Source organism: Mercenaria mercenaria, chromosome 8, assembly GCF_021730395.1.
Source record: "Mercenaria mercenaria strain notata chromosome 8, MADL_Memer_1, whole genome shotgun sequence".
NCBI lineage: Eukaryota > Metazoa > Mollusca > Bivalvia > Venerida > Veneridae > Mercenaria > Mercenaria mercenaria.
Window position 1 is genome coordinate 6,144,772 of NC_069368.1, and position 24,383 is coordinate 6,169,154.

General features: G+C 36.3%; 1 protein-coding gene across 8 annotated transcripts in view; it reads right to left on the bottom strand.

Moving 5' to 3' along the window:
* The window catches only part of LOC123523137 (myotubularin-related protein 10-B-like), a 47,164-nt gene that overhangs the window by 18,004 nt on the left and 4,777 nt on the right, over positions 1-24,383 (bottom strand). For 6 of the 8 annotated variants that reach the window (XM_053549291.1, XM_053549293.1, XM_053549292.1 and 3 more), the window contains 8 exons: positions 15,248-15,289; positions 13,568-13,640; positions 9,413-9,552; positions 7,421-7,496; positions 6,295-6,377; positions 4,293-4,440; positions 3,744-3,873; positions 457-544 (listed from right to left, as the gene is read on the bottom strand). In XM_053549291.1, the coding sequence (XP_053405266.1) occupies positions 457-544; positions 3,744-3,873; positions 4,293-4,440; positions 6,295-6,377; positions 7,421-7,496; positions 9,413-9,552; positions 13,568-13,640; positions 15,248-15,289 (780 nt within the window). Of the gene's footprint in view, positions 1-456; positions 545-3,743; positions 3,874-4,292; positions 4,441-6,294; positions 6,378-7,420; positions 7,497-9,412; positions 9,553-13,567; positions 13,641-14,096; positions 14,314-15,247; positions 15,290-24,383 lie in introns of those variants that run through there. The other 2 variants (XM_053549295.1, XM_045300798.2) reach the window with 2 other exon arrangements.

Here is a 24,383-nt window from a genome sequence, read left to right on the forward strand (position 1 = left end):
CAGTTACAGTAATACACTGTATTATGTTTGCTTTTGTTTCTACCTGTAGATCATAAAAACACTTGCCCGAAATAAAGAATTATTGGCAGTTTAATGCAGGTTTTAATGTTGAAAATCCGGACAAGTGAATTTAAACTGCGGGCATGTGGATTTTCATGTCTCACATGTCCGTGGACATGTGAAAAATATTTGGATTTCCACACCCCTGCTGAGAGTTCAATCTTTGTCTGGGCGAGATAAATGTTCTCTTTGTCAATTTAAGAGAAGACAATGTATCCAAAGTCATTCACCCTCCATTTCTGATTAATGCAAAGAAATGATTAATTACTTGTTGAGAACAACTTGGTACCTGCACAGAATAAGGACTGTTGATTAATTTTACTATATTTACAGATTATAACTAACATTCTAGCTGAAATCAGCCTTAAAACACATTTCAAACTAATCAGCACTTACAGGAATTCTCCTGTCCTTGAATTGTGGGGCCGCCCTCTGTAAATCAGCATTCATTAAGGCACTTGGTACAACAAAGTACTGAGGTAGACTGAAAAATAAAATGTCACCATTTTGACAAACTATATTTACTAACTTATAAGAAGAGGTTTTTCCACATAAAAACTTCAATGTATTGTCCACTGTGGAGAGGTAATTCTTATCATAAGGTTTTTGAATAACTCAACAACTGGAGTCAAACTTATAAAACTTTTCATAATTGTAAGCTGAGTAGGTATGGCCTGCTGGCTTGCAGAATTAGAAACAAGAGGGCCAAGATGGCCCTAGTTCGCTCACCTGTGTAACACGCCATAACAGTGTAAACATGTTTTACCTAGTGATTTCATGGAGACAAATATTCTGACCAATTTTCATTAAGATTGGACCAAAAAACGTGGCCTCTTGAGTGTAAAGAAGCATTTTCATTGATTTGATCAAGTTACCTAGTTTTTTACCCCACATGACCCAGATGCGAACTTGTCCCAAATTTCATGAAAACAAAACATTCTGACAAAGTTTCGGGAAGATTGGAGCAAGCACTTGGCCTCTAGAGTGTATACAAGCTTTTCTTATGATTTGACCTAGTGACCTAGTTTTTGACCCCACATGACCTAGATTTGATTCGTCCAAGACTTCACGATAACAAGAGCTTGTCGAACACGAAATGCCCCCCTTGATGCATTCAGTAATTGCACAAGGAACAGAAATTATTTGCTTCTTGTAAACAAAAGTTCTACTGTTCTGGTCCAATGTGACATTGACCTTTGACCTATTGACCTCAAAATCAACACGGGTCATCTGCTGGTCATGATCAATCTCCCTATCAATTTTCCTGATCCTAAACCCAAGCTTTCTTGAGTTATCGCCTGGAAACCGTTTTACTGTTCCTGGTCACTATGACCTTGACCTTTGACCTACTGACCTCAAAATCAATAGGGGTCATCTGCTGGTCATGAACAACCTCCCTATCAACTTTCACGATCCAAGGCCCAAGCAATCTTGAGTTATCATCCGGAACCGTTTTAACTGTTCAGGGTCACTGTGACCTTGACCTTTGACATACAGATCTCAAAATCAATAGGGGTCATCTGCAGGTGATGACCAACCTTCCTATCAACTTTCATGATACCGACGACATTTGCAAAACAATATACCCCTCCATCATCAAAGGAGGGCATAACAAACATTCTGACCAAATTTTATGAAGATGTGCCCCCTAGGGTGTAAACAAGTTTATTCTTTGATTTGACCTGGTGACCTAGCTTTTGACCCCACATGACCCAGATAAAAATTCATGCGATATTTCATGCAGACAAACATTCTGACCAAGTTTCATGCACATCAAATGTACAAGAGTATATTTGACCTGATGACCTAGTTTCTGACCCCATATGACCAAGTTTCAAACTTGGCCTAGAAATCATCAAGATATACATTCTGACCAAGTTTCAAGAAGATAGGGTCATAAATGTGGCCTCTAGGTTGTGAACAAGCTTTTCCTTTGATTTGACCCGATGACCTAGTTTTTGACCCGACATGACCAAGTTTCGACCCAGGCCTAGAGATTATCAAGATAATCATTCTGTGCAAGTCTGTATCAAATCAAAGCATAAATGAAACCTCTATATTGCTGAAAGGGCCAAAATAGAAAATTTTGCCTCTTTCAGGGGCAGCAACTCTAGAACCCATGGTGGAATCTAGCCAGTTTTCGAAAGGAACTGAGAACTTATTGTGACTTAAGTTGTGTGTAAGTGTGGTTAAAATCAAAATAAAAATAAAATCATAAAATGTTACTTCTATTGTGTTCACAAGGTAAAAATGAACAAATTTTTGCTCTTTCAGGGATAAATCAGGGGCCGTAACTCCAGAACTTATGATTGGATCTGAGAGTATCATCATGGAATCCAAGATTTATTGTTGTTGAAGATATTTTGCAGTTTGTATCAAATCAAACCATAAATAAAGTCTCTGTATGGCTGCAAAAGCCAAAATAGCAAATTTTGGCCCTTTAAAGGGCCATAACTCTGCAACCCATGATGGGATCTGGCCAGTTTTTGAAAGGAACTGAGATATTATGCCAATACAAGTTGTGTGCAAGTCTGATTAAAGTTGATTGCAAAATATGGTCTCTATCGTGTTCACAAGCCAAAAATAGCAAATTTTGGCCCTGTAAGCGGCCATAACTCTGCAACCCATGAAGGGATCTGACCAGTTTTCGAAAGAAACCGAGATATTATGCCAATAAAACTTGTGTGCAAGTTTTATTAAAGCTGATCACAAAATGTGGTCTCTATCATGTTCACAAGCCAAAAATGGCAAATTCTGGCCCTTTAAGGGGCCATAACTCTGGAACCCATGATGGGATCTGGCCAGTTTTTGAAAGGAACCAAGAGATCATGCCCATACAAGCTGTGTGCAAGTTTAATTAAAATCAAATACAAAATGTGATCTCTATCGTGTTCACAAGGAAATTTTGAACGGACTGACGACGGGCGAAGGGCGATCACAAAAGCCCACCCTGTCACTATGTGACAGGCGAGCTAAAAATACAAAATATGTATGTATAGGATCTGCAATTTGTTAAAAGTTATTACAGCATCAACTTCAGGTTTGATAACAAATCTAAATAACATGACAAAAATGCTTAAACACAACAAATTCAATGCAATGTTAAATTTTCTGTTAGCTGCAAGGTTTTTTGTCACACTTGACAGATACAAGATATTCCTGGCCTTCGATTCAGTCAAAAATGAGAAGCCTGAAAATTTATTTCCCAAGGACTGAAAAGCCTTTTTCCAACAGAGTTATATAAGAAAATTTTGGCAATTAAAAGCCTGAAATCTAGACCCGTCCTAAAAAGTCCCAGGACTGATATTTACATTGCAAAGAATTGCTGGCTCATGGTCAGCTGTTCTAAGTATGCATGGGGGAATTACTTTCTTGCATTTCATTGTTGCCTAAAGACCTGAATTTTAATCCATATGAACAAATAAACCTAACATTTATATTTTTTTGTAAAAAAAAACAACAGAAATCCCCATAAATCCACATATTTTAATCAGTACAAAATAGCAAATTTAGCCATAACCAGGAAATGTCATGCAAACAAAATTAAATGATATCACAATAAATTGCAGCTTATTATTCAAAACAATTTGAAATTGGTGTTATTCTGTTTCTTAAAATTAGCAAAACTAAAACAAACTGATCATTGCTCAGTCTACGGTATTTTAAGCACGACAAACCCCTACCTCTGAGACATCTCAAAGGATATATTGACGTCTGCAACTCTCCAATTCTTCATACATTTACATCGCTGGATTTCCTCCTCCCAATCATGTATATTGTCAAACATTGGAACTTCACATAGTAACTGCCGACCTGTAAAATTAAATGCTATGTGTAAACAAAAGCACAATGAAGGGCCTTGCATACATTTCCATAATCTCTAAACACGTTTATCTTAACATTCAGTTCAAACTGGAAACTGCTTAAACTTGCTAATCTGCCGCAAAGCTTTTATCAAATGTAAAATATGACAGTGCTTTAAAATATTTTCAATAAAATTCAGTAAAAACGTTGACAATGCTCAGTTCTTTTGGTTTGTTTAATCAATTTTTTTCAGTCAATTAAAAAAATTCTGCTTTTCAGTGAAACTTTGCAAAATCAAATGCAAAAGTTATAAAACCTGCTAATCAAATTTACTACAACACAATAAGTATCGCCAAAAAACTTTCAATAATGAGAAAATATTGCAAAAAAAGTCTTTTGTTCTGGAAAAAGAAAGAGAGTAAATTTACCTGTCAACTCCGTATTTCTGGCATATTCATGTGAAAACAGCAGACTGTCTTTTGTCGGGAAAGCATGATGAACGAGAACATTTATAAACTGTTTGCTCTGTGTCTTATTGACGCAAAACTTGAAACTAAATTTGTGTATTCGAAAATCCTGTAAATAGTAAAGCAAAAACTTTAGTAATAAATCACTTTATTACGTGTTAGACCTCGTGGGAATACACTACTGATAATACACTAGTGTAATAAAGCTTTGATGTCGGCATCGTTTCAAGTATAGGAGACGTTGGTCGAATTGACTTGTTTAAAGTAGTTTCAGATGGTAAAATTGTTTATGTTTCGGCAGGAAAAACTAACGTGATAAAAAAAATATTACATTCATTCTGTGACTTTCCAGATAAAATTTATTAAACTCGTTGAATAAAATTGATAACATGCTCTGCAGAGCCTCGCAATTTATTATTTTACCGTAAATTCAATATGAAAAGACACTCATGTAATATCATCTATACTGATTGGGAACCAGTTTCCGGACACATTTTCATATTTCGGCTCCATTATTTCCTAAAAACATATTTGACCTAAATGAAGTCCACACTGCACAAACGTCAGCTCCTGCATCTGATGTTGTAATCAGCATCGCGTTGTGACGTAATATAAGGGTTCCATGGGGCCTCAAATGGGGTCACAAAAAGAAGTTATTTTCCCCGTAAGGTAAACCAGTAGCCGGACAAATATTTTGATGATGTTTTGCTGTTATTTTGATATCAAAATAAGTAATTAAACTATTTTTACACATTTCTTTATCATTAATCTCTTCAAAAATGCACATGAAACATAACCCGACATTCAATAGCAGCTACGAAAGCAAACAGAGGCCGACTATAAAAAGCTCGAATTTCGTCTAACACGAATTCTTGATAATTCCAATAGATATAGAATAAAAACTAGTGCAAAAATCGACAGCCCTGCATTTTATGTAACTATTACCGTGAAATTAAAAGTAGCACATGTTATCAGCAGACAATCAAGATGTAGCTTAATTATTTCTTCTCCACTTGATACCTCGGCAGGTGTAATTTACTGCGCATGCGCAATGCTATCTTCATGCCCCGTTACGACAGAAAGTTGTTTTGTAAACACAGGTGAGATATCATCATAAAACCTAACATTATACAGCCTTGTAATATAATGGTTTGTTGTAGACATGAAGAACAAATATCTAAATGATCTAGATGAAATAATTACGTGAATAACAATGAAATAAAGCGGATATTACATGTGTCCGGAAACTGGTCCTGTCCGGAAACTGCTTCCCAACCGGTATACTGAGAAATCATGTTTTATGAAAAATGTCTTTAATATTCCTGTTATGTTCAAATACACCTTTGGCTGTATTCTTATGGAGGTACTTATTCTACTTTCGTTGTAAGTGTATACAACATGCCTGCCAATGTATTTAGATTCTACAATCTAATAGATATGCTAGATATGTGTCCATAGGACACTGGTGCCCCCTGCCCTTCCTGACACTGTACATGGTTTCATGACTCTAGGCGAAATACTTTTGAAGATATATATGAAAAAACTATTAAGCACAGAATGCAAGTTTTCACTAAGTCAAAGACCATGAAATCCAAAAAAGATAACCAGGTTGAACCTGGCAGGTTCACAACTCGAGCTATATGTCAATCCTGTATTGTTTTATATCTCTCGGTCAAATTCTCTTGACATGCATAAGACACAACTCTAAGCCCTTTTATACATATTTTGTCTAAGTCAAGGGCCATTAATCTGGACTGGCAGAGTGAAATCTCAAAAGAAACCCTAATTTCAGATGGACGGATGGACAGAGGCTGTAAAATGTAATACCTTAAAATGAATGGGAATTTGTAAAATGCCATACCTTACAATAAATTTCAATCTGTAAAATGCCATACCTTACAATGAATTTCAGTCTGTAAAATGCCATACCTTACAATGAATTTCAGTTTGTAAAATGCCATACCTTACAATGAATTTCAAGTATTTCAGTTCTAGATGAAGTTGTCGTTCCCTGAGACAATTTTTTTCTCTTGCCACTTCTAGTCACTGTAAAAATATTTCATACAATAAATAACATTCAATACTCTCATTTCTTATAACATTGTCAAAAACTCACCGCAATTCATGAGCAACAGAGAAAGTTGGATGAAGGGTCACGGCAAGATACTAAAAACTTTAGTTTCAGTTCTTTTTTATTGACATTGCACGTTAACAAAGAATGCAACTGCCTCAGTCTGCCCCTTTGTGCCTTTATGGGGCTCTGCAATGAAATATGACAACAAAACAATGTTCTTTCTACAAGGTCAATATAAACATGTAGTTTCAAGATAGACATTCCATTCCATTGGGGTTCAAACCAAGTACAGTGAGGGAAACTTCTCTTAGGGCAGCCACCTCAAAGCTGTTGCCATGGAAACCATATCAGCAGAGGTTGGCTGATAATGTAACTATGACATATGTTGAGTCTCCCATAATACAAACTAAAATAAAACTTCTCAAAGGGCTACCATAGAGATACTGGCGAAAGTTGCCAGAAAAAAAAATGAGTTGTTATGTATGAGTCAAAAACAAGACTTGCCCTTGGTAATAAAGTATTCCAGAGATACTTTACATTAATGTATAACCACTTACTTTCTTTGGCACAAAATGTTGTGGTTTTGATCAAAATTTCTATTTTGGTAACATTGGTCTGGACTGAGTATCAGAATCAGAGAGTAGAGAGTTGGGGTGGTTAAAGTTGGTGAAGTTGGTAGAAGGTGAGGCTGTTTGGAGTTGGTAGAGCTGGGGCTGTTTGTAGTTGGTAGAGGGTGGGTCTGGTTGGAATTGGTAAAGGGTGGGGCTGTTTGGAGTTGGTAGAGGGTGGGAGTTCTTGGAACTAGTAGAAAGCGGGGACAATTGGAGTTTGTAATGGATGAAGTGTTTGGAGTTAGAAGACGGTTGGAGTGTTTAGAGTTGATAGAGGGCCGGGGTGATTGGAGATGGTAGAGGGTAGGTAGGTTGAGTGTTTGGAGTTGATAGAGGGCTGGGGTGATTGGAGATGGTAGAGGGTAGGTAGGCTGGAGTGATTTAGGGTGGGGCTGAAATCTTACCATGGTAAATAGCATCTATATATGTCAATGGAATGTCATCCTCATCTAGTAACTTATTTCTTTGCCGTTTTCCTTTCTGAAAATATACAAATGATTATTCCATTAAAGACTGAAGAACATTTCTTTAAAATAGTTGGGTCTCCATACGTTAATAGCCCTGGTTAACCAGGTCTCGACAAATTCTTTGAAAGCAACTCGTCCTGCAGGACAAGCTCCCTAGAATTTTCACTTGTCCTGCTACAATTTGTACTTGTCCTGCAATTCACTAAGAAAACAATTTTTTACAGACAGTGTCTATTTTAAAGTCCGTTAAAACGGCACATACCGGAATTCTGTTCTTGACTATCGAGTGTCCAGTAACTGCGATCATAATGCGGTACCAAAACGGAGTTGAATGGATTTTAGAGTTATGATTAAAAAATCTTTTAACTATCTGGCTTCTTCAAAGCTCTAAATTTATTTATTTTTGGTAAAAAATCGCACTCATTCTGCAGCAAGTACTACAGAAATTCCACTCACCCTGAGCCGATTTCTACTCATATTCACAAGCAGATGAGTGGATTTGTCAAGCCCTGTTTACCCTTGACCACTTATTGACTTTCCTGGATAACTTTTATATTGCCTCTCTTTTTTCAAGAAGATTTCAGGAACATAACTAAACCATAATAGAAATTTCCTCAACTTCAAACGTACACTGTAATTCTGACTTGTATAAAAGTGGTTCTAGTAAATGGTTACACAGGAATAAATTTTTTTCACAGAATGGCTTAAATTAACAAGAGAATAAAATAAATTCAGTTCAGAAACTAGAGATGCTTTTGAGAAAAGCGCATATCTCCCACAACTGCCCAATGAAAAATGACTAGTTTCTCTGGATGGTCTAGACGAATGGATCCAATCAGTAATTCAAGGGCCATAATTCAAAAGTGCCTAAGCGGATTTGGCTAGTTATCAAACTTGGCCGAGGTCTTATGGCCAAACACATTTTTTTCAAGTTTGGTGAAGATCCGATGAGAAATGTTCGACTTAGAGTGTGGACAAGCTTTGTGACAGTGCTGCCCAATGAAAAATGACTAGTTTCTCTGGATGGTCTAGACGAATAGATCCATTTTTGGTAATTCAAGGGCCATAATTCAAAAGTGCCTAGACTGATTTGGCTAATTATCGAACTTGGCCAAGCACTTATTGGCAGACACATTTTGTTGAAGTTTGGTGAAGATTGGATGAGAAATGTTCGACTTAAGAGTGTGGACAAGCTTTGTGACAGTGCTGCCCAACGAAAAATGACTAGTTTCTCTGGATGGTCTGGATAAATGGATCCATTTTTGGTAATTCAAGAGCCATAATTCCGAAGTGCCTAGGTCGATTTGGCTAGTTATCGAACTTGGCCGAGCACTTATTGGCAGACACATTTTGTTGAAGTTTGGTGAAGATCGGATGAGAAATGTTTGACTTAGAGTGCGGACAAACTTTGTGACAGACAGACAGACAGACACACAGACTGGAGTAAATCAATATGTCTCCCACACCACTGTGTGGTGGGAGACATAATTCGGGGACATGTTTTTTTCAACTCCATGTACAACCAGAAGATGCTTTTGTCGAAAAGCGCATGTCTCCCCAAAAGCATAGTAGTAACAGGCAAGAAGTCAATAGGGGACAGGATCAAACATCAAAGAGACACTGGACTGAAATGCAATAGGGATCATCTACTTGGCATATCCAATCATTCCATAAAGTTTCAATGTTCCAGATCATGTGGTTCTCAAGTTATTGATAGCAAACGGTTTTCCATGTCAGGCCCCTGTGACCTTGACCATCTACTCTATAAACCCTATCACCCTATGAAGTTTGAAAGTTCTAGGTCAAATGGTTCTCCAGTTATTGATCGGAAATGAAGTGTGACGGACAGATGGACAAAGGGCGAAAACATTATGTCTCCCCCAGTTGGGAGGAGACATAATTCATTAATGGCTATAAATTAAAACTGACCGAATCATATGATGATCTATCAGCAGTGACGAATGACAGTTTAAAGTTTGTTGCACAAAGTTTGCCTGACATCCCCTGTTTCCCATCGGAGTACGGCACAAATTTCAACACACTATCTGCCTCCCCTATCACACGCTCTCCTGAAATAAATAACCACATGTCAATTAGTATTACAGTAACAGTATAACTGTTTGACTGATATGAATAATATATACATGTATCACTACTGCAAAATCACTCCAGTCAGAACTGCTATTTCTTTGGGACATATTACTGCTTTCAAATACCGGTAATTGTTTTTTATCCTGACACTTTGCAAGCCATTACATGCAAATACATTTTTAAGGGGAGCAGTGGTCTAGTGGCTAAGGTGTTGGCCGCACAACCCTGAGGTCATTGGTTCGAGTCTGTCTGGGTTCATGACCACACCTTCTCATATGACAACACCAGCTTTTGCGGAAAGAGGACACCAGAGTGATTTAAATAAGCTTTCATCATAAGCGTAGACATGTGTGTATAAAAAAAACAAAAAAACTGTATGCATTAAAAACATTTTATACCAAAAGCCACTTTTCTAAATGACAAGCCCATATGACAGAAATCTGTGCTGACAAAATAAAATGACTTTGCAATATAGTAAAATCATTTAACTGTGTGGACATGGCATTTCTTGGTTTGGACAAAAACAGATATTTCGTGGGGATACAAGTATGAGTTTTTGATTTTTAACTTCTGAACCTGAAGTTAACAGGAATTACAATTGTTCGTTGGTATTCATTCTCCTGGATTTACCGAACCAGAAAATCCAAGAAAACAAGTCCCCCTCTAATATCAATTATTTCAAAGTATTTGGCAAAGAAAATGATGATACCTTACACTGCTGGAAGATACATGTACATGTATTTGATAGGAGCTGTTATTACAATGTATATAGTTACACAACAATTACTGTTTGATTCACCTAAACCCTAATGGGTTTTACATGAATTTACATGAATTGCAGCTTTATTCTGCAAGATCTGGATATAAAGTCAGTGGTTGAGGTTGCTGACTTTAAATCATTTGCCCCTCAACAATGAGGGTTCAAGCCTCACTCTGGGCATCAAATTCTTCATGTGAGGAAGCCATCCAGCTGGCTTACAGAAGGTCAGTGGTTCTACCCAGGTGCCCGCCCGTGATGAAATAATGCACGGAGGTGCAACCTGGGGTCTGCCTTCACCATCAAAGCTGGAAAGTCACCATATGACCTATAATTGTGTTGGTGTGAAATTAAACCAAACAAACTAAACCAACTAAAGTAATGGATATAAACTATACATCATTCTAAATGTATCCAAAAAGGTGATAGTAGGAACTTTAGAATTTTCAAAATATCTTTATTCATGTCATTCTCATGGCTAAACTTGTATTTGGCTAAACTTGTATTTTTCTCATTGATAAACCTGGACAAAATCACAATTTCTAAAAAAAAAAAAACAATTAAAAACTGAATTAAATAAATATTGGTGTAACAAAATGGCTGAATTTTACAAAATTTCCTAACTACACTCTTGGAGCTCCATATAACCATGTATAACATCAATGGTACAGTTTTGTATTTAAACAGAAATCAGGGAATGTCAAACAGTAGCTACACTTAAATAATGTACTTGAAAAAGGATGATTTCAGTTTTTACTTCCTTAACTGCACAAATATTTTATTTCCTGTTACAATCTACTTGAAGTTATGTCAAAACCGTCAACTTGTAAATATTGGCACTGGTTTAATTTTTGCTTACATTCTTTTTGTGACTCAAGTTTTAAACTAGAAAATGCTTTTGTAAAAAAGCGCATGTCTCCCCAAATGCAAAGTCCTATAGGCAAGAAGTCAATAGGGGTCAGGAGCGAAAGTCAAAGAGATACTGATGGTTGGCTGCAATAGGGATCATCTACTTGGCATGTCCAGTCATCCCGCTAAATTTCAACACTCTTGGCCTAGTGGTTCTCAAGTCAATGTTCAGGCTCCTGTGACCTTGACCTTTGATCAAGTGACCTCAAAAAAAATAGGGGTCATCTACTCTGCATGTCCAATCATCCTATTAAGTTTCAACATTGTAGGTCAAGTGGTTCTCAAGTTATTTCCAAAAAATGATTTTACATGAACAGGCCACTGTGACCTTGACCTTTAATTGACTGACTCCAAAATCAATAGGGGTCATCTAATCTGCATGTTCAATCATCCTATGAAGTTTCAACATTCTGGGTCAAGTGGTTCTCAAGTTATTGATCGGAACTGGTTATCAATGTTCAGGCCCCTGTGACCTTGACCTTTAACAGAGTGACCCCAAAAACAATAGTGGTCATTTACTCTGTATGAACAATCATCCTATGAAGTTTCAACATTCTGGGTCGAGAGGTTCTCAAGTTATTGATTGGAAATGGTTTTCCATGTTCAGGCCCCTGTGGCCTTGACCTTTAACAGAGAGACCCCAAAATCGTTAGGGGTCATCTACTCTTCATGACCAATCATCCTATGAAGTTTCATCATTCTGGGTCAAGTGGTTCTCAAGTTACTGACCGGAAATGGTTTTCAATGTTCAGGCCCCTGTGACCTTGATCTTTCACAGAGTGACCCCAAAATCGTTAGGGGTCATCTACTCTGCATGACCAATCATCCTATTAAGTTTCAACATTCTGGGTCAAGTGGTTCTCAAGTTACTGACCGGAAATGGTTTTCAATGTTCAGGCCCCTGTGACCTTGACCTTTAATGGAGTGTCCCCAAAATCGATAGGGGTCATCTACTTTGCATGTACAATCATCCTATGAAGTTTCAACATTCTGGGTGAAGTGGTTCTCCAGTTATTTATCGGAAATGGTTTTCCATGTTCAGGCCCCTGTGACCTTGACCTTTGATGGAGTGACCCCAAAATCAATAGGGGTCATCTACTCTTCATGATCAATCATCCTATGAAGTTTCAACATTCTGGGTCAAGTGGTTCTCTAGTTATTGATCGGAAATGGTTTTCAATGTTCAGGCCCCTGTGATCTTGACCTTTGACGGAGTGACCCCAAAATCAATAGGGGTCATCTACTCTTCATGAACAATCATCCTATGAAGTTTCAACATTCTGGGTCAAGTGGTTCTCTAGTTATTGATCGGAAATGGTTTTCAATGTTCAGGCCCCTGTGACCTTGACCTTTGACGGAGTGACCCCAAAATCAATAGGGGTCATCTACTCTTCATGACCAATCATCCTATGAAGTTTCATTATTCTGGGTCAAGTGGTTCTCTAGTTATTGATTGGAAATGGTTTTCAATGTTCAGGCCCCTGTGACCTTGACCTTTGACAGAGTGACCCCAAAAACAAAAGGGGTCGTCTACTCCAGCAGCCCTACAACCCTATAAAGTTTGAAGGTTCTAGGTCAAATGGTTCTCCAGTTATTGCTCGGAAATGAAGTGTGACGTGTGTACGGATGGACGGACGGAAGGACGGACGGACAGACGGACAGACGGGGCAAAAACAATATGTCTCCTGGAGGAGACATAATTAGCCTGAAAGTTTACATGTTATATGTCTCATATGGCCTAAAAAATAACCTTTGTTTCCCCTCCCACTGCTTACAAAAAAAAATCCCTAACCCAAAATATTTTATCATAAATATTCAAGCTATATTATTTGTCTTAAGATGCATGGTTCGAATTCAAACAGAATCTCATTCACTTTGGTGTTGTTACTTTTAAATCAAACTGGTGATTACAGATGTGTAAATGTTAGTCAATCAGAACCAAAAACATTTTCCCTAACTACATTGTACCAACCCAGTCTTTAACGGTATGGGTCCCTGGAAGGAAGGAATTTAAAGAAGGCCTAATGTGTCACAAATAACATGACTTTGTATTATCAAAGCTACATGTAATTATTAAACAGAATAAATGTTCTGTTCTGTTCTGTAATTATTAAATTGCGAAAATAAAAAGACAAGATAATTATCCATTCTACAGTAATTGGATTAATTAAGGAAAATAAAACTATCAAAGGAATACAGCCAAACACATTATTTCAATTAGAACCATTTCATGAAATAATTGTCTTATTATATACCTACATTATGTCATAATTTCTCTGTCAAAATAATTTTAGATATACTATAAAATATAAATAAAATTTTCAAACCTGGTTGCAGATTTGGTTGAAGCTCCATGTCAAAGAATTCTGAAGCAGATTCTTCTACCTGTTCAACATTGTACTGAAAATACAGGATGCATACTGAAAACCTAAAACTTTCCTTTCTCAAATTACAAAGTAGTCAAATAAAGTCTTTTTGCGCAAGTTATAAAAATGTTTATATATAGCTGCAGCAGATCCAGGTTCCATTGGAGGGCACACAGATTTTCTAAATATGTCAGGGATTATGCTCTACACAAAAATTCAAAGCAAATATGAGCCGTGCCATGAGAAAATCAACATAGTGGCTTTGCGACCAGCATGGATCCAGACCAGCCTGCGCATCCGCGCAGTCTGGTCAGGATCCATGCTGTTCACTTTCAAAGCCTATAGCAATTAGAGAAACTGTTAGCCAACAGCATGGATCCTGACCAGACTGCACGGATGTGCAGGCTGGTCTGGATCCATGCTGGTCGCAAAGCCACTATGTTGATTTTCTCATGGCATGGCTCATATCAGTGCATGAGTATCTACTTACTAATAGCGGCTCAGGGTAACTCTCTTATGAGTCCATTATTACATCTGTCTATAAATCCCTGCTAAAATCTGTCAATTTCTATGATTTTGCACTCAGCAACAAAAAATTTTAGAACAACTTTTCGCCCAATTTTAATTCAAGACCATGATGATCAGATAAAAAGAAAAAAATCTAATTCAGAAAAGGAATGCTCATACATAAAGCTACTCTTCCACAGTTTGGGCAAAAATGTCCATTAATTTGCACCAAGTCTGGCATAGAATGTATATATGACACTGAAAAATGATAAAGTGAATGAAAATAAAAGTTAGATACTGGTAAAAATGCAAGAAGAATATTAATTCTCTGTATTATTTCAATAACGTTGCAACAGTTTGCTACCTTCTTTACCGTATTTTTGGTTATTTGTACAGGGCGTTCAGTAGACCCGAGGTTCTCGGTTTTGACCCGCGAAAATCTAGAAAAACTTGTAACTGACCCACACAAAAAATGCGGAAATTTTCTTTCATGCATCTCTTGTTGCAAATTATTTGTAAGAATAATTTGCAAAAATCTTATGTTAATAAAGTTTTACATCTAGTCACTTTCAGAGTACTCATTTTTTATGAATATTTGAAAGAAATTATTTTCATCTAAAATGTGTGTTAGTCCCTTTAATAGATAAAAACTTAAATCGTCTGCTGCTTGGATTGGCCAAATATGCCTATGAATACAAAAATGATAAACAAGTCGTTACCTGAAGTGTGAACCTCTCAACTAATCACATAGTTCACACTAATAGATATTTGAATTATTCAGATGTAACCACACCAGCTTTTTTTGGTGCATTTCTTTAAATACAGATCTGAATGTCTTTCAAAGATGGCACCAAACTAGCTTAAACATAGCAATATGACCAGCATGTTTGTACTAAATATTTTCATTACAGCAGTATTAATTTAATCAACCAAACTTTATGCATAGAAATTGATGCAAGCTGCCAAAAACTCTACAAAAGAAACTTCTAAGACTATGGTTATACTATATCTAAAAGGTATCTTGAATGCAATACACACCAAAGAGAAATAAAAGTTCCTGTAACTTTTCAATACAAATAAGTATAACAATCAAGAAAAACTATTAGTATACAATGCAAACAATAATATACTTACACCATCTATCTCATCTGTGTTCTCTATGTAGGATTTGAAGCTCTATTTGAGGTCACAGAAGTCAAAGGTATTTCAGGGTTACCATAGCAACAAAAGTCATGGTTACAAGTAGGTGAGGTGAAAATATGAAAATAAGGAGAAAAATGGTTCCTGTCAGGTAAGGTATCTATAATTGATGATACAGGTATGGTATAAAAATATGTTTAAAGGAGCACACCTTCACATAATCATAAATATCAAATTTTGTGTATGTTCATCTTAATTTAACTGCCAACTTTTCCATCTCTTGCATTTCAAGTATGTCATTTTTGGAACTGGAAAACAGTGCAAATAAGTTTTATAGTGTCTGGTATTTTACCACAGCCACTATGTCCCCTTAAAATTGTTTGCAGATGTGCCCCTTTAAGATATATGAACTTCAGATGATGCAATTATAAAGATAAAACAGTTATAAAATATATAAAATTTCTATCTTGGTAAATCAACCCTAACAACTAAATAAGTAATAATTTATTAACTTCCTCATATATCATATCACGGGACCCTGGAGACAAAATTAAACGGATAATTCAAACTGAAGAAATTTCTAAAATAGAACAAACAAGAACTGTCCATAAGACAGCCAATGCTGGAGTATTTGAATTGTTGTCCCAGAAGCAGGAATAGTTCCTGCTTCTGGGACAACAATTTGAATATTCACCAAATATTACCCTAAATGTTAAAATATCTATAGTGTTTCAATCCAGTATCTGCATTAGTTTTGTAGACTGTAATTTGCATGCAAAACTTTAACCAGAAGATTTTAAGTTCAAAAGGGGACATAATTTAGCCAAAATAAGAGTCAGAGTTATAGGCCTGGATGCTATCACCTAGTTTTATAAACCCCAAAAAACATAAAGTTTCAATTCAATGTTTTTGCGATAGTATCTTCCATGCAAAACTTTAACCAGGATTTTCTAAGTCCAAAAGGGGACATAATTTGGCCAAAATAAATGTCAGTCATGAGACTGGTTGCTATCACCTAGTTTTATAAACCGGAAGAAACATGTGAAGTTTCAATTCAATATTGGCATTAGTTTTTGAGATAGTAACTTGCATGCAAAACTTTAGCCAGGATTTTTTAAGTCCAAATGGGTGCATAATTTGGCCAAAATACATGTCAGAGTTATAGGACTTGACCCAGTGAGGATGGTAATTGACCTAGAAAAGGAAAAATTAAGTTTCAAAGCTATATGCCTTGAATGACAGCTATATACATATGTGCATGCAGAACTTTAACCAAGATGTGACCCTGACACAAGGGTGAGTACCCCGGTACAATAGCTCAGAATATTCTTCTAACAGTCAAGATAAAAATACCCTAAAATAAAACTTCTTCTGATATAGCTCAAATAAAAGGTAAAGTTTAGCTCACCAGTTTCTAAAACTGTATGTGAAAGATTATAATTCTCTTCTACTGCTTTAGTTTTATCTCAGCACTATGTTAATTCTTCATGGATGTGAAAATTGTTTATACAACTTAATTTATTATCAAAAGTATTTGGGATCAGCAAGGACAATCCAAGAAGCCTTAAACAGAAAACTTGAAAAATTTAATTTTTGAAAAAATGAAACATAATTATAAAGGCCATACTGAAAAGACACTATTTCTATAAAGAATGCCCCAAGAAGACATAATGAAATAATTGTTCAACAAGAATACTTGAGTCACCAGCAAAAACAATAGCTGAATCTTTAAGTATAAGGTAAAAGAACCCAGAATTTCTGGTAAAACAGCTGACCTATGTATCACTAGGCCTGAGTATGAAACTATTGTATCTTGCTCTTTATTTACATAAAGTTACAATAGTTTCAAGCTCAGTCGTCAATCTGAAAAACCTAGCTACTGAGTGAGGTCATTAAAATTTCTAACTACAGACTAGGTTACGATGCACTAAAATCAGACTCAAATACTGGATCTTAAATACTAAATTTGATAAGAAGTAACGAACTACTGTATAGATTCTGAATAAAAGTAATACATGATTATGAATTCCTAATATGAAACTTAAACGCTGATTCCTTCACTTTTTTGAATATTGATCACGTGTTTTTAATATTATTATTGGAATGTGAATCTCGTGTTTATGTTATGTACATACTGAGAATGTTATAATAAACTTGGAAACTTGTTACTAACTTACTGCTAAGATAGGTATAGGATAGATCTGCTATAAAGCCTGCAAGCCAACAGAGGTTTCCCCAGAAAAACAGAATTAAATATAACAAATAGCTAACTCTGTGAAGATGTACAAATGTACTTTAATCACATTTATACTGAGACCTTTAAGGTTTTATCCAGAAGTACACAATAATGTGAAAAGGCATTGCAGCTGTAAGCGAAGAATATATGAATCTTTTAAAGGAATTCATGATAACATACCGCATTTCCATTATTAAAGGGACATCTTGATATCAAGATATAACAAATAATAACAAATTTATATAAAGTAATAATAAACATTAAATAGAAAAGATGAGGATTTCACAAGAAGTAAGAGGTACTGAACTCTGCACCCTTACTTACAGACAAGAACAATTAATGCATTTAAATGCACATCTGTAGCTTCTTTAACCCTTTGCCTGCTGGCGGCAGTAATTCTGCCTTTGCGACCAGTGCAGACCAAGATCAGCCTGCACATCCGTGCAGTCTGATCATGGTCTGCACTGTTCGCTATTCAGTCAGTAAATTTTCAGTAAACACCCCTTCGAATAATAAATGGTATTGCCCAAATTGAATGATGGACCAGTCAATTATAGAAATTTAGCAGGCTAAGGGTTAAGTAAACCAGTGACTGAACTTAAGCAAAGAAATTATTCTTATTTGCATTTTAAGTACATAAGAAAAGCCTAATATATCTGACAGAACAACTTATATCAAAAGCCACGCTTTATAATACTGAAATATCAGACAGAAGAATATATGTGAAAAGTAATAGATTTGCCCAGAAAAAACTGAAATAGCGTATCTGTAGAACCGACCAAAATTACTACGGTATCTATCATCAGGTTTACTGCTGAAGAGGCAGCATCTCTATGAAATACAAGGCAGTCTGAAAGACATCTATATTCCCCGTCCCTGTTATGGATAGTGAAAGGGTTGATGGTACAGTATGAGTCGTGACCTTGACCTTAGGCCAACATAGCTGCACATCGTCTTGATGAGGTAATTATTTGAAACAAGTTTCATGAAAATCCTTCCAAAGCGTTTAGGAGATAGAGAGCAGACACAAAATGGAAGGCTCAAACCTTTGGCCTTGAGTTGTGACACTGACCTTGACATTGAATCGACATGGCCGACTCATGAGTTCTGCACATCGTCTTGATGAGGTGATCATTTGACCATAGTTTCATGAAAATCCTTCAAGGGGTTTAAGTTATATGGCGCAGACACAATTGTTATGGATGGACAGAGACCATTCCTATATCAACCACCACTCATGGTGGGGGATTAACAGTGGACCAAAATGGGCCTAAACAACTCGCCTGAAGAAAACTTTAACCATCTGACTTTGCAAACTAGGTTTGGTGAGAATCAATAATGGCAATATTAATGTTTCATTCATTTGAGCAAGTAAGGTTGATCAGTATTTTATGACTTTTTTCGATTTTTTAACCTCTCTGTTTTCCTAACAGTAAAATGCAGATACGGATAAGGCTCAGAAAGATGACAATTATAAAATAACAGATCATAAAACAAGTCATCCAGATAAGCCAAATAAGTAAGGCTAGCTAAAAGGGCAAACAGGAATCAGGAACAAATGCTGCACCCTACTATATGTTTCTAGCTGGGGGGTGGGGGTGGGGGCTGTATTATCATATCAGCCTATAGGAGAGACGTCACACATTAACACCTGTAAATCTGGCGGTGGGTAAAACAAATGTTTTTACATCGTTTTTGTATGGGATCAGAATTTCTGATTTTTAATAACTTTTTCGCTAATTTATGGATTTTAGAAATTCAAAAGGTTTTGAAATGCTTAAGATTTTCATATTTTCTTATTTAAATATCTTTTTAAAATGAAAAACCATTTCAAATGACATATGATTTTAATAGCAGCGTAACAATGCTCCAAACTTTCAGAAAAAACACTGTAAGTTAAGCGTTCATAATGAATCCATTTTATTTCGAAATAATATTTAAAAGTAATCAATAAATTGCTTGTTTTATATCCTGTCCATTGAGCAAAAAATTATTGATATCATTTGCCTTTTAAGGAAGTTTAAGCCGTTTGCAGCATTCCCACTGACTTTTTGAAAAGTGGGTACATGTACCCACATACTTCAGAAAATGTGGCAGGGTTCTCGCCAGGCTATTATCGCCTGTCGCATGCGACATGCCTTCAGACTTTGAGTTGTATATTCGACATCCCTTATTTCCCCCGTCATCCCTTAACTGCCGAAGCGACATGTCATAAAATCATCCCAATAAAAACCCAGATTAATCTGATAGTGTATTCGAAAAGCTTCCACGTGCTTACCCGATAGTTTAGGTAAAGCGATGCCAGTTAAGATAACCGATAGATCAATGACAGCTTCCTATGTGGAACGTGTGACGTAAATTTCATCGTAGCTCCGCCTTTAAATCCTTTGACAGGCGGCATCTCGTGATGTGTACATGAAAGTGACTGTTTTCGCAAGTTTTAAGATTATACATTAGATATAATGATTCAACAATTATCGTCCGAATATTTTTCGCAATCAAGGAAAGACAATGTAAGGAATTAAGTCAAAAATTGTGCAACACGGTAAAATGCTTTTGAACAATTATCGCCGTAACATTAATGTTTTTCACATGTATGAAATGTGTTATCTCGGGCGGAATATCGAAAAGACAATGCAAGAATTAATGTTTTCTGTCGTCACTTTCAAAATAGAACTTGTAGAGAAAAGTTTGAAATACCCTCCGGCCTCTGTGCAATATTTCATCACAAACAGACACTTTGGTAGAACCACCGACCTTCCGTAAGCCAGCTGGATGACTTCCTCACATGAAAAATTCAACGCCCCGAGTGAGGCTCGAACCCACATCGACGAGGGGCAAGTGATTTGAAGTCAGCGACCTTAACCACTCGGCCCCAGAGGCCCCGGTCACAATTTCAGAATTCCTCCCAGCCACGCCAAATGGCCAAAGAAAATCGGGCATTGATCCAAAATGGAAACCAGCGTTTCCCTGGATGACAGTCTCAGATTGTGTTGTTTTACATGTATATAAAACAAACAGTGGACATTTTCAAAAACTTAAAATGGATAAGTTTTCAGCAAATAAACTCCACAGGAATAGAAGACATAAACTTTAAACAAATAGATCTGTGTGCAGCGCTAAAATTGTGTTGTTTTATGTACAATAAATAGTAAATGAACATTTTTAGCAACTTAAAATTGATAAACTTTTAATTGTCATTCAGCAAATAAACTCCATAGGATTTTTTATGACCCAATATCTTTATTTGTTCTTGTTGTGCATGTAAATGATGCTTATTAATCACTGAAAATACCACTATGTTTTTCACTCTGAAATGCACCAAAATGAGTTGTAGTAACACAAAATTTTCTGGGGTAATCCCCATACCCCCAATGCGGCAGGGGAAACCCCTCCCGTGCCCACCCCTTTGTTTGTCAAAAAATATCCTTCTGCAACATGGCCTCAGAAAATCCTGGCTAGAACCCTGTGTGGGTACATGATAACAAGAGGGCCATGAAGGCCCTGTATCGCTCACCCGACCTATTGACCTAAAGATCATCAAGATTAACATTCTGACCAAGTTTTATGAAGATAGAGTCATTAATGTGGCCTCTAGAGTGTTAACAAGCTTTTTCTTTGATTTGACCTGGTGACCTAGTTTTTGATTCCACATGACCCAGAATCGAACTTGACCTTAAGATTATCAAGGTTAACATTCTGACCAAGTTTTATGAAGATAGAGTCATTAATGTGGCCTCTAGAGTGTTAACAAGCTTTTCTTTAATTTGACCTGGTGACCTACTTTCTGACCCCACCTGAAGCAGATGTAAACTTGACCTAAAGATCATCAACATTAACATTCTGACCAAGTTTCATGAAGATACGGTCATAAATGTAGCTTATACAGTGTTAACTAGCTTTTCCTTTAATTTGACCTGGTGACCTAGTTTTTGGCCCCATCTGACCCAGATTTAAAGTTGGTATAAACATCATCAAGTTTAATATTCCAACCAAGTTTCATTAAGATATGGTCATAAAATGTGGCCTCTAAAGTGCTAACTAACTTTTCCTTTGATTTGACCCCGTGACCTAGTTCTTGACCCCACATGACCCAGATTCAAACTTGACCTAAAGATCATCAAGATTAACATTCTGACTAAGTTTAATGAAAATTAAGTCATAAATGTGGCCTCTAGAGTGTTAACAACCTTTTCCTTTGATTTGACCAAGTGACCTAGTTTTTGACCCCACCTGACCCAGGTTTGAAAGTGACCTAAAAATCATCAAGATTAACATTCTGACCAAGTTTCATTAAGATATGGTCATAAATGTGACCTCTAGAGTGTTAACTAGCTTTTCCTTTGATTTGACCTGGTGACCTAGTTTTTGACCCTACATGACCCAGATTCAAACTGGACCTAAAGATCATCAAGATTAACATTCTGACCAAGTTTCATTAAGATTGGGCAAAGACTGTGACCTCTAGAGTGTTAACAAGCTTTTCCTTTGGTTTGACCTGGTGACCTAGTTTTTGAACCCAGATGACCCAATATCAAAATCATCCAAGATTTTATTGAGGGTAACATTCTCACCAAGTTTCATTAAGATTGGGCCAAAATTGTGACCTCTAGAGTGTTAACAAGCTTTTCCTTCGATTTGACCTGGTGACCTAGTTTTTGACCCCAGATGACCCAATATCAAATTCGTCCAAGATTTTATTAAGGGTAACATTCTGACCAAGTTTCATTAAGATTGGGCCAAAATTGTGACCTCTAAGAGTGTTAACAAGCTTTTCCTTTGATTTGACCTGGTGACCTAGTTTTTGACCCCAGATGACCCAATATCAAACTTGTCCAAGATTTTATTGAGGGTAACATTCTGACCAAGTTTCATTAAGATTGGGCTAAAATTGTGACCTCTAGAGTGTTAACAGTCAAATTGTTGACGACGGACGGACGACGGACACAGGGCGATCACAAAAGCTCATCTTGAGCACTTCGTGCTAAGGTGAGCTAAAAAAGTCAGGTACAAACCATACAAATTGAAGAAAATGTTCCAACTGAAACAAAATTATAAAGAAGTTTATGGGAAGTGACTTTTATTCAGCCTGTGTTAATGACAGTGGTTTGTTTTACGCATGAAAAGTAGAAATTTATCATTTCTAACTCAATACACATACCCCCCACCACACACACACACCCAGCAAGCTTGTGAAGCAATTTGAAAAGATGGCTATAATTTTCTTGTTTATGGATAAAAACTATCATTTTCTTAGATACATCATTTTCCATGCAATGAGTTTTTCTTTATTCCATAATTCTGAAAAAGAAGCTGTTTTCAAAAATTCAAGCAGACGCTGGTAGGTATCACCCACCGAGTTTTTATAACATTTTTTTTTTTTGCAACTATATCTTGCTGCAACATATAGCAACAAAAAATTATAACAAGAGCTGTCCGTAAGACAGCGCGCTCCACTATTCGGGGATTTAACTGTAAAATGAATATATGTCTGAATAAGAGACCTCTACTTCAGAAGGAAGATATACCAAGGGGCATAATTCCATCAAATACACAAATTTGAGTTATTAGGATTGTTACAGCACATGCAAATGATGATGATAAAGATATATTTTGAGTTTCAAGTCACTATCTTATATAGTACCAAAGTTATGTCCAGAAAACAAAGTTTGTAAAAAATTTAAGTATAAAAGGGGCATAATTCGGTCAAAAATACAAATCAGAGTTATTGGGATTGTTACCACACATGCAGATGATGATGATAAAGATACATTTTAAGTTTCAAGTCTTTATCATATATCGCATTAAAGTAGTATCCAGAAAGCGAAGATTGCAAAAACGTTTAAGTACAAAAGGGGCATAATTCTGTCAAAAACACAATTAGAGTTATGCGGTATGTAGCCACACATGCAGATGATTATAAACAAATACTTTTAATTTCAAGTCATTATCTTTTTAAGTACCAAAGATATGTCTATAAACGAAGCTCTCGAAGAAATTTAACACGAAAATAATTCAAAGTATAACTTCTTGGTGACCTTGACCTTGGGTATAATGAGCTCAGCCCCTGCACATACTTTGCTTGTATGCTGGACAATGTTTATGTGAACTTACAGAATGATATAAGCAAAAGTTACAAAGGTATGACAGAAAAACAAAGGTTGCCGAAAAACTTTAACCTTAAAACCAACCTAAGTATAACACCTTGGTGACCTTGACCTTGGGTATAATGGGCCCAGTCCCTAAACATATTTTGGTTGTATGCTGGACAATGTTTATGTGAAGTAACAGTAAGATATAAGCAATAGTAACAAAGATATGACAGAAAAACAAAGGTTGCCGAAAAACTTTAACCTTAAAAATAACCTAAGTATAACACCTTGGTGACCTTGACCTTGGGTATAATGGGCTCAGCCCCTACACATACATTGTTTGTATACTGGACAATGTTTATGTGAAGTTACAGTAAGATATAAGCAATAGTAACAAAGATATGACAGAAAAACAAAGGTTGCCGAAAAACTTTAACCTTAAAAATAATCTAAGTATTACAGCCTGGTGACCTTGACCTTGGGTAAAGTGGGCTCAGCCCATACACATACATGGTTTGTATACTGAACAATATTTATGTGAAGTTACAGAAAGATATAAGCAATAGTAACAAAGATATGACAGAAAAAAAAAGGTTGCCGAAAAACTTTAACCAAGAAGGGTCACGCCGATGCCGGGGCGAGTAGTATAGCCCTCTATTCTCCGAATAGTGGAGCTAAAAACTTGGCGGGTAATACTTATTTAGCAAGAACAGTATCAGACTCCAATAAAAATGAAAGGTAATTTGTAGAAAATTGCCTGATGAAAGTCAGTCTGCCGGTCATTTTGTAAATATTAATAAAC